General features: G+C 36.3%; 1 protein-coding gene and 1 long non-coding RNA gene across 8 annotated transcripts in view; one reads left to right on the plus strand and one right to left on the minus strand.

Annotated features, from left to right (window-relative positions):
• LOC128180706 (uncharacterized) overlaps positions 1–1340 on the plus strand; it is a 41599-nt gene extending 40259 nt beyond the window's left edge. For 2 of the 5 annotated variants that reach the window (XM_052848870.1, XM_052848852.1), the window contains one exon: positions 311–1014. In XM_052848870.1, coding sequence (XP_052704830.1) covers positions 311–663 — 353 coding nt within the window. In that variant the 3' untranslated portion in view covers positions 664–1014. Of the gene's footprint in view, positions 1–310 lie in introns of all 5 variants that reach the window. The other 3 variants (XM_052848860.1, XM_052848834.1, XM_052848842.1) reach the window with 3 other exon arrangements.
• A 3218-nt stretch (positions 1341–4558) lies between these two features.
• On the minus strand, positions 4559–8794 carry LOC128193197 (uncharacterized). Of its 3 annotated transcripts, none has more exons than XR_008244604.1 (3): positions 7015–8794; positions 6086–6851; positions 4559–5453 (listed from the first exon to the last, which is right to left on the minus strand). It is a non-coding gene; the product is annotated as an uncharacterized LOC128193197 (long non-coding RNA). The 3 variants fall into 3 exon arrangements; XR_008244603.1 differs by having other exon boundaries at positions 6086–6471; positions 6675–8794; XR_008244605.1 differs by having other exon boundaries at positions 6086–6145; positions 6270–8794.
• Positions 8795–11405: the final 2611 nt, after the last annotated feature.

Raw genomic sequence — 11405 nt, forward strand, 5'->3', positions numbered from 1 at the left:
TTTTGCATGCACGATTCTTGCATAACATGGTTTTTTGTGAAAACGGTATGAAATGACAGAATTCAAGGAAAACGTCTGATTATTTAGCTTCCGACGTGAAAAATATAATCACGCTTCTGGGACAAATCATTAAGATTTCTGTTTTCCGTGCGTGATTTAAATAAGTATTTACAAAGAATCTTCCACTCCAGAAAATTTAATAGCTATTGCCTCGGAGGACGAATAAGCAAGTAAACTTTGCATTGCACAAAAATAATCTTACTAGATATCAGTTTAACCAAAAATTATTTTAAATTGTTCTTCACGACAGACACTACAACGGAAACAGCCATGTCATCTACAGTTCCGGTATTCCAGTATACCACTCTGCAACCGGCAGCAACCACAAATTCAATACAGAATGGGACGGGACAGGCGCTCTGTGTGTGCTCATGCAGTCAAAACGGCACCATCCCAACAGCGACTCTGGCACCACACGAAAGTCTTGTAATAGACAAGAAGGGGTTGTCGTCCTACAGAAACTCTAGGATTTGCATTGCTGACAACCGACCTTCCGCCGTAGCTCTTGGCTCCCTAGGGGTCGGAATTATCGTGTTGTTTGCTTTGCTTATTGTGCTCCCGGACGCTGTAAGGCTCCTACGGTTTATTGTGAACAAATGTTGATTATTTAGAATAAAGTGATCTGCATATCCGATTGAGAATATTCATTACATATAATGCAAACAAATACAAACGTAGTCTTCTTAATAAGTAATAACACCGTAATACAAAAGTAGTTTAAATATATATCGCAGCGGTGTACTGACGTGAGAAAAACATTGTTGTAACAGATTGCCATTGCTGCTTGATTAGAACTAAACATAAGAATTGTTAAATGAAATAGACACAATCTTTGCTTTTAAACGAAATCAATTATTTTTATAGACATGTTCAAAATGAATAATTCATTCAATGTAGGTTTTTTAGTTTTAAAGTAAAGAAAGACTCGATGATTTTGCAAGACTTACATATTATTCAATTTTCCTAGTAGTAATTAACAATCATTCCGCCTATTGAAATAAGGGATATTATCTGATAAGTCTAATTTAAAACGTAGACTGTAAAAGCACTTGAAGTTTTCAATTGCAGAACTGATCGAGGTTATGGATCGAACTCCAAATGATGAAAAATTTCGGTTAAGCACATAAAATACATATAGTGGCATGGTAGGTAAATACAGTAGTGAACTAGACAACATAGAGATTATAACAGTCTCAAAAGACCCCGCTTGAATAATGGTCTACAGGACAAAAGGATTTCAGATAATTTGTCTTTAACCTAGACATATAACTAATTTTCAAGCTGGCATAGAACTTCTAATTCAATCTCATTACACTTTACAAATATGTATATTTGTTCAATTTTAGCAATATTAAGCAAATGGTCTAAAACTTATTATAAAGAGATCTGTTTTGACCTTTACATTGACTTGGTTCAAGGTCATTGCACACAGTTCACCAAATAGTTCTAATTAAGTAAAATATTAGCCACCTAGGGATAAGTAGAGAGTATATAAATGCTCTTAAAAAGATTTTGTGTATGATCCGATATGACAATGACACTTAACCTACAAACATAGTTCAATGTCACACCATGTGGAGGAAGTGTTGAGTCAGATTGGAGCAAAGAAAAAAAAGATACTCTCCGGACATGTTTTTTTTTCCGTAAAATCACGCTATGACCGTCACATGTGACCTTGAAAATTGGTTCAAGGTCACTACACACCCTTTCTTCTAAAAAATCATATGAGGTATAAACCATAAAGGGCTATGTGGAAAGTATATATACTCTGATAAAAAGATTTTGGATGGTCCGATATGACCTAGCCCCTTGATCAAAAAGCTTCAAAACTGCAGGGCTGTAGCTTTTGGTCTGAAAAATTCGGATGGATGACCTGGGAGCTACAGTGCCATCAAGTGAAAAAAATGTGTATTGATTGCGCTCAAAAACATGGACTAGTTTTGGACTCATTAACGTATTAAACAGATACTATGTGAAAAAAAAATAGTACCATTGAATACTTCATACGATTTACAACTTATATCTTCTCTTTACTTGCCTAAGACTTTTTCCAAAACTCGCTACCGACCTCGGTAAATGAAGTGTCAAGTTGAGAGTCGCCGTTTTTACAAGTAAAAAAACTGAAACACCTCACTTTACGGGGCTGATTATGGTTTTTAGCTCACCTGAGCTGAAAGCTCAAGTGAGCTATTTTGATCACATTTTGTCTGTCGTCCGTCTGTCTGTCTGTCCATCTGTCTGTAAACTTCTCACATTTTCAACATCTTCTCAAGAACCACTGGGCCAATGTCAACCGAACTTGGCACAAAGCATTCTTAGCCTCAGGGGATTCAAAGTTGTGAAAATTAAGGACCACGCCCTTTTGCAAAGGGAGAAAGTTAGGAATTTATGAAAATTTTCGAGAAATTTTCAAAAATCGTCTTCTCATGAACCATAAGACCAGGAAAGCTGAAACTTGTGGGGAAGCATTTTCAGGTAGTGTAGATACTAAATTATGAAAATCATGACCCCCGGGGGTAGGGTTGAGCCACAACGGGGGGTCGAATTTTAACACATGAATATAAAGAGTATATCTTTAAAAATCTTCTTCGCAGAAACTAATCGCCCAGGAAAGCCGAAACTTGTTCGGAAGCATCCTCGGCCAGTGTAGATTCAAAGTTGTGAAAATCATGACCCACGGTAGTAGGGTGGGGCCACAAAGGGGGGTAGAAGTTTTACATAGGAAAATATAGAGTAAATTTTTAAAAATCTTCTTCTCAGAAACTAATCAGCCAGGACAGCTGAATTTGTGTGGAGTTATCCTCAGGTAGTGTAGATTCAAAGTTGTGAAAATCATGATCCCTGGGAGTAGGGTGAGGCCACATGGGGGGGGGGGTGTTAAAGTTTTACATAGGAATATATAAAGTAAATCTTTAAAAATCTTCTTCTCAGAAACTAATCAGCTAGGAAAGCTGAAACTTGTGTGGAAGCATCCTCAGGCAGTGTAGATTCAAAGTTGTGAAAATCATGATCCCTTGGGTAGGGTGGGGCACAGTGGGGGGTCAAAGTTTTACATAGGAATATATAGAGAAGTTTTACATAGAAATATATAGAGTAAATATTTAAAAATCTTCTCAGAAACTAATCAGCCAGGACAGCTGAAACTTGTGTGGAAGTATCCTAAGGTAGTGTAGATTCAAAGTTGTGAAAATCATGATCCCTGGGGTATGGTGAGGCCACATGGGGGGGGGGGTGTTAAAGTTTTACATAGGAATATATAAAGTAAATTTTTAAGAATCCTCTTCTTAGAAACTAATCAGCAAGATGATTCTTTGTAATTGTTAAGACTTTGGCTCCAGGACAATTCTTTGGTCTCACAAGAAGGTTCAGACTTAGATGTAGCTAAATATCCCATATATAAACAATTGTAAAGGATCTTTTTGTGAACTGCAATACTCAACATGTGATATGACTTTAAAATTGAAGCAGGCAGCTATTTTTTCAATAGAATCTTTTTGTATTACTGTATTGAGTTATTGCTTTTGATTTATTGATTCTTGATTATTTTAATTAATGCATCCACTGTTATCCAATTATTGTGATGATTATTTTTATACAATAATTAATATTCAATATATATAAGTTGTTCTGCATAAGTATTTTTGGGTTAGGACGGATAAGTTTGTTTATTTTTGATTTCCAATTTTTAGATACTATGAATTATTTAAGGCCGGCATATATATATGGACAGTGTCTAATAAGTTACATTGAGCGACTGTTTGGGGTTAAACTTGAACAGGTTGTGATAGATTTAGTGTGTGGAAATCCCTGCTGTATCTTATTTCGTGTTTTCTAACCTACAATACAGAGTATACGGTCATCCCTGCCCTGTATCGCATTAATAAAAGAGTGCGGTCATCCCTGCTTGTAATGGTGGTGGTTGCGGCGGAGCACTAGTGTGTGGTCATTCCTGCTGGTGTTCTGGCCTTTCTAGCGCAGTGTGCGGCAATCTCTACTTGCGTTAACGTTGGTACCTATTGAGTTGCATAGGTGTGTGGTCATCCCTGCCTGCGTAGCGTTGAGTTCCTATATATGTGCAGGGGCGGTGATTAAAGTCTGCTCTTGTAAATATTGGCAGCAATCAGGGCTATCCCAGTGTATCTCCGGTACGGGCCCGCTGGGATCACAGGCAGTGACCCCCTTGCACGTTACAAAATCATCCTGTTAGAACGTAAGAAAATCCAGGGGGGGAATGGATTTTATTTATACAGGATCTACATAGTACATTGTCCAGATGGTTTGTATTATGACTCCATTAAGCTGACTTTATCATACCTATTGTTCCTCAGGTGAGCGATATGGCCCATGGGCCTCTTGTTAAATGACCCGCAGCTACAAGCTTCACTGCACATCTTTTACCATAGACACTCTGTGAGTGAAATATGGGCCAGATTGGACCTGGGGGGAGGGGGGAGGGGGGGGGGGAGATAGGCCCCCTTATAAGTGATCTCGCAAAGACGGATGGACTGATCACTGTAGGGCGCCTGCATAGCAGGACCCTTATTACCAAACTGTTGACAATAGCTGATATAACGTGCAACGTGCGAATAGTGATCTCGCAAAGACGAATGGACGGACCGACTGATCACTGTAGGGCGTCCGCAGAGCAGGACCCTTATTACCAAAATGTTGACAATAGCTGATATAACGTGCAACGTGCGAGTACCCATTATTGCCGAACGATACACATTTTTTGAAAATTATTCTCTTCATATTAACTGTCATGTAAAATTTTCTATGCAGATCTCTGCAGTGTTCATTCATACAACTTATATGATGTTTTTTGTTGCATACCATTCGATATCGACTTACTTCTGACTAAAAGTAAACCATGTACCTTTGATAAACAGGAAGTCGAGTACCCATTATTGCCGCTTTTATCTTTTCACTAATTTACTTATTCACATTCACTAATTAATAGACATACTACCTAAATTACGTAAGAAAAATGACAAGATAAGACAGATGTAAGTTTATGAGAAAAAATAAATTTAATCAGAAACAAAATAAGATTAAAATTTGATTTATTTTTTTCAATGATGCAACCATCGCATGCGCATTGAGTTTTTATCGAACGTGGAGTTGGACGTGGTGGTATGAAAACGTTATTTCTCCCAACGAGCACAGCTCTGGCATACTGGAGGAATGACAACAAAGTCCTCATCATTTGTAAAGCCTTGGCATACACAATGATACCAATCGTCACAAACATCACATGAAAACCAGCCATCGACAACTGGATCTGATTTGCTGGTTGATGGGGCCTCGTGACTTGAGCAGAAGAAGCACAATGTCGTGTCTGGCGTTTCATCAAATGTGACTTCAGGATCTTCTACAAGCTGGTCAGCGAACTTCTAAAAATAATCATTTAGAGTTATAGTAAATACTTTTTTTTGCCCCTCCCCAGACAGTTAGTGCACCACCCCCATTATAGGTCCTCCACACAGTCTGGAAAAGTTTGTATTACAAGTCAGATTTATGCAATTTACCACTGGTATTGTCTCTTTACTTGCCTCAGACTTTCTCCAGAACACACTACCAACCTCGAAAATTAAGTGTGTTAAATTTACATTGCAATTGAGAGTCCACATTTTTACATATAAACAAAACTGCACCACTTCAGTTTACGGTGCCGGTGCTAAGACTACCAGAGGCAAGTAAAGAGACGATATCAGTTGTGAATTGCATGAAAAATTTAATCTTACTGCTATATTCGAACTTCGGACCTGCAGGTTAGTAGATTAAAGTTATACCCAGAGATAGACACCCAATTTTGGCAACACAAAAAGTTTAACAATGAGTTGAAATAGCCTTCTTGTGACTTACTGTCATAAAAAGTAAAAGCGGCATTGTCGTGCACTGTTGCATTAGTCAATCATCAGACTGATTAATCTATGTATATATGTTTGTAGGTTTGGTGGGAGTTATAGGTTCGTTGTTTACTAAATTAAGGCAGAATGATGTTTGACAGACTCTGGGTAAGTACCTTTGGTTTTATTATCCTTCGCTTGGGCCTCTCTAAGACTGGTAAGTATTCCTCATCCTCCTACAATGGAAAGTATGATAAAATTGTAAAGCATTGAAATTAAATCCTATTAATATGACAGCCAATTTTATTAACCCTGGTATTTTTTATTGTTTTAACAAATACTGGTTAGTGGATTAAATACTGTTGATTATCTTTTTCTGCATTGTTTTAGGCTTTTCTCTTCCCTTTTCCTCTCGGCCTCTTTCCTCTTCTTCCGCCTCTTTCCTTTTCCTCTCAGCCTCTTTCCTCTTATTCTCAGCCTTTTCCCTCCTCTCCTCCTTTTTCTTCTTTTTTTTCCTCCTCATCTGCTTCTTTTTGTGCTAGTCGAGTTATGATCGCATGTCCTATATGACATGACAAGTGGATAAGATAACAATCATTATTTGATGGTTAAAATTTAAAACAAAATGACTATATTTTATAAGATATTGAATAGACAATTGTTATCATTTTAGACTTGATCTCTCTCTCTCTCTCTGACTTTTTTCTCTTTCTCTGGTTTATAAAAAATTATCATGTCTTTTTGTATTCTTTGAATATTATTAACCTGTTAAAACTATGGATGTTGTTATGATCCGCCTTTTTTTATCAGAAGTTTGCAGAAAGATGGGGAGAAATATCTCAGAGAGGTTTTCACGAATGAGACCCTGCTTTACCAAAGGATTTTGCCCAAGAAAATGACCACAGGCGTGGCAAAGAATGTCCTGTTTTTCAGATGGATTGTCTTTAAAAAGAAAATAGATTAATAATGGTATGAAAAGTTTAAACTTACTTCATAGAAAACTGTTGGTTGAAAAAGAAGTTTGATGATTTAAGCTGTCTTTTGACTTTTTTTGTGTAATGTGGTATGTACATATGTTTCATTTTGATTCATGATTTTGAATTACCAGGAGTTTCTTCTTTAAGAAGATGCTGTTTGGGTTCAGCAGGGGCAGATTGGTTCTGGTCAATCACCTTAGGATTGAAAGGGAAAATGACTGTCTTTCTGAAAACCTCCTTGATATGGTGTGGAATGAAGCACTGATCAATGGCGGATGACAACACTAGTGCAAATCTAATTAAATGAAATGAAAATTGTAATTGAATGCTGTGCTATATTTTATTTTTAAGTAATTAATTTAAAAAAAAAATGTGATTCAAATATGTACCAGTAGGTGCAATATATTGTATTCTCAGCGAATTGAAATTTACTGATGATTTATTTTAATTAAGTAGTTTATATGGAGTTTTATAAAATTGAATTAACTACAGAGGTGTTATATTGTTCATATAGGTAGTCGTGAGAAACATGGCCTTACTTTGCCTTGCCAATCATCTTTCCTGGCATACCCCACAATGACAGCAATATCAGAAAATTTGGACTTGAGATGTTTAAAAAGGGCCGCATCCAAAGGCTGGGTTACATGTGTTGTGTCGGGAGGTAACCCGTACAGCTCCACATTACCTGTTTTTTGCCCGCTGTAGAAGTTTGAGAGTGAGATCACTCTCGCGGTTGTCAAGGACCAATGAGGCAGGACGTTTATGTACATTCGGTAGGAACACTGATTCAAACTATTTGTAGAACAGTTCGCCGTCCATGTAGCCGTTTGGTGAGGTACCAAACGACCAATCTCTAGGAACACCTGTCAATGTAAACATTTCATTGCCTTAGTTATTAGAAATTGTGTTTGTATGTATTTATCATCCACCGCGTCCCTCTTATCATTTTTAAAGTATTAATTATATGTGTGAGCGAGTCATATGTGTTAATTGTACATACTTTGATTTGTAAATGATTTGAATATGTTTTTGTTTTTTATTTTGTTTCGTTTATTGGAATTGATTTTTTTAATATACATTCATGGTAAATATGTTGTAGTTTTTAAAATGTATATTATATCCTTGAACTGACTGTATATGGTTTGTTATTTGCAATCTCTGTAACTTCCACTTGGGGAGCTGTTTTCGAAAATGAGAAATGTTGGAAGTACATGTCCATCAGCTGATACACAGATATTTGCTGTGATGTGGCAGGTTGATGAAACACTTCTTGCATAAGTATGTTTCCTTGACCTCTCTGTTAGAACCTTCTCTCGTTTGTCCATTTTGCTAAACCCAGTCTCATCCACATTGTATATGCTATCAGGTTTGTCCATTATCCCGAAGAAAGTTTTTTTGTAGTAGTTTCTGGTGGTACATAATTTTTTTCCCTCAAAATTGAATTCAATTGGGAAATTTTGATTATATATATATTTTTTACTTTCTTTATTTGTGTTATTACTACATGTAAACTGTTCTCTTTTCTTTTGTCCAGTATAATTTTCCATTCAATAGCATACAGACAGTACAATTTGATAAATTGTGATTCAGAAGTTATTAATTTTTAAAGCGCTAAGCATAGCTCAGCGCTTTATTGTCGTTAGACTTCTATTTCCGGTGCAAGGAATAACTGCCCTCTATGAGCAGAAATATACATCATTTAAACTGGTAAGAGGTATAGGGAACCAGTTATCTGGGTGACCGAAATGGCCGAGTAGATACGATTGGTTTGCGGGGCTTACGTACATCAGCACGGGATGCTACGCAGTGATGAAAAAATATAGTGCGTATTCAGAAGCTAAAATATAGAAAAATAAAATCGATTCTTTGCAAGAAAATGTCAAAAACTGTGATAAATTACTGTTCAAAAGGTATAATCTTTTTTCAGGCAAGTATCCATATACAAGTCGTGTTCAGCTTTAATTCACATCATCTTCAGAAAGTAACATATATTTAAAGAAATCTGGCCTTCGATACTTTAAATTGATATTCATTAAACATAAACCAAAATTTCAATAAGGCTCATTTCCGCCTACGCTTGCACACAGTAAATTTTCTTAGAACCAAGCTAGGTTAGCGCTTTTCAGTACTTTCAGTACTTTGATTGAATATTTGTTATCCTTTGATTAGTTAGCAGAGAGCTAACTGCCATTCATTAGCAACTAACACATGTATTGCATTACCATCTTTATACTAATCCATATCTTTCAAGCATTTTTCCAGCAGTTGGAATTGATTGTTGATAACTGTTGTGTTGGCCATATCATATCGACCCCGGTCGAATTAATCTGGTCCTTATTCTTAAAGCTTTTACACCACTTTTTGATGACGCAGTACGCTAAAAAGTAAATCTGGAAGCATGGTATTCCGGTACTGGCTGATTTAAACTGAGGCGAATTTTGTGGGGACCGCTCTTTTGAAAAAGAATCTGGGGGAATAAGCCAAGGCAAAAAACCACATATGTCCATTAAAAAAACTTTTCTAACAAATTTCACTTTTGTTACATTTATTAAACATATGTAATCATATACATTCAGTGCTGCCATAACCCACAAAAAGTAACTTCACATTTAATTGTTATTAAGACAACAAAATTGTTATATGCTAATTTGGCAACAAAATGATATACAAATCGGATGTTCAAATTATATTTTTTCATAGAGTGGGTCATCGTACCATTTTTAAAGAAAGAATATTGATAACACATATTAACGTCTATCTTTTTCGATTTTCCAAAAAATGGTACGAAAACCCACTCTATGATAAAAAGTAAGTTTTCTTCTTTTAATTTTTAAGATTGGTCTTTAAATGGCTAAGTCCAGTTGTTTGCGTAATACTGATAACAATACAATCAGCTATATCATACCCTCGAAACAAGCTAAGCGAATCGGTGGTGTTGTGGTAAGCGAGGAGTTCTTTGAACAAATTTCACTGTAAAAGTGGGTGTTCGAATCGTACGCGTTTTGGGTTTTTTTTTTTGTTTACATTATTAAAATGTTATTTTCTTTTTATACTTAATAATATACATATATCTTTCTATACTTAATAATATACATTGTTAAAATTTGTTAATAATAACTTATTAGTCCCCTACCGCTTTCACCGGATGGGACTATAGCTTTCCTCTGCGTCCGTCAGTCCGTCTGTCCGTCCGTCCGTCAGTCCGTCTGTCTGTCCCACTTCAGTTTTCCACACTTTTTTTCTTTATGCATTTGAGGAATAATATGAAACTTGCTGAACAGCTTCAAACTGTCAAACTACAGATCAAGTTTACACTATTGTAGCGTCTGATTGACATATTTTCGAGAAAATTAATTATTTATATTCCAATTTTTTAATGTTCGGGTTCGTTATCGGGTTCGATGTGTAACTGAATAAACGAGGTCAGTATGTAGTCAGTATACTGTACCATTCCTTTTCCTGTACCATTCCTTTTATCATTTCTTACAAACAAATGAATTCTATAAAATAGTGTCAAGCATTGTGTTGTAAATTTAATCGGCAGGGTTTTTTTGTATTATTATTACAATCGGGTTCGTTGTCGGGTTGGGCTGTTTAACTGTTTGGTTTGATTCGGGGTACAGAAGACGGTAAGAAATGATATTGTGCATAACACTGCATTGTTTTCACAAATTTTTACCAGCGAATACAGAATAGACTTGGCGAAATTACAGGAGATGAAATAAAGAGTATTATTTTACCTATTTCCTATTTAATTTCTATATCAACTATGTAGTTTTAATTTCCTCTGTTCTTTTATCTCTGATTAAAGCATGACATCTCGTTTACAATAGCTCTGAAATAGTTGTGTGCTTGGAAGCTTTCATAGAATAATACAAACCGGTAGGGGACGTGTATTGCTTATGCAATACTCTCAGAATGCTTGTTTGATATGCGTTTTCTACTACTTTTATAAAATATGAAATTTTAAGATTGCACGATTTCATGTTGTAAATAAATGGTTGTTGTGCATGCAAGAAACTATTAAATGGCAAGATAAAACGCTCCATCTCTGAATCCTTGAGAGTCTTGTTAACAGAACAGGGACATAGGCTGGACAAAAGCATGTAATTGTGCTCAAAATGCAGAATACAAGCTAAGTCAAACGTACAGTGTGCGCCTAACGAAAATTCAACGATTAACTAGGCATGTATTTCACTTCCAATTGTATCGGCAGGAAAATCACATTACAAATGCGTGTTTTGTTGTGAAAGAAAAAGCATAGTAGTTGAACCAGAAGACACATCGACCACTCGGACAAATGACCAACACAAAGTATGACCAGTGACGAATAACAAGTCCCTTTGTTATACGTTAGTGGTTTGACTACCGCAGTCTTCGTGTGGTATATATCATAGGCGTCGGAACCGGGGGGGGGGGGGGGGGGTGCTAAATTTTTTTTGCAAATTTATACATACCAAAGACCTTTTTTTGCTTGTCAATATTTTGTACAAGTCTAGCCCCCTCCCCCACACTTTCA

Source organism: Crassostrea angulata, chromosome 1, assembly GCF_025612915.1.
Source record: "Crassostrea angulata isolate pt1a10 chromosome 1, ASM2561291v2, whole genome shotgun sequence".
Lineage (NCBI taxonomy): Eukaryota > Metazoa > Mollusca > Bivalvia > Ostreida > Ostreidae > Magallana > Magallana angulata.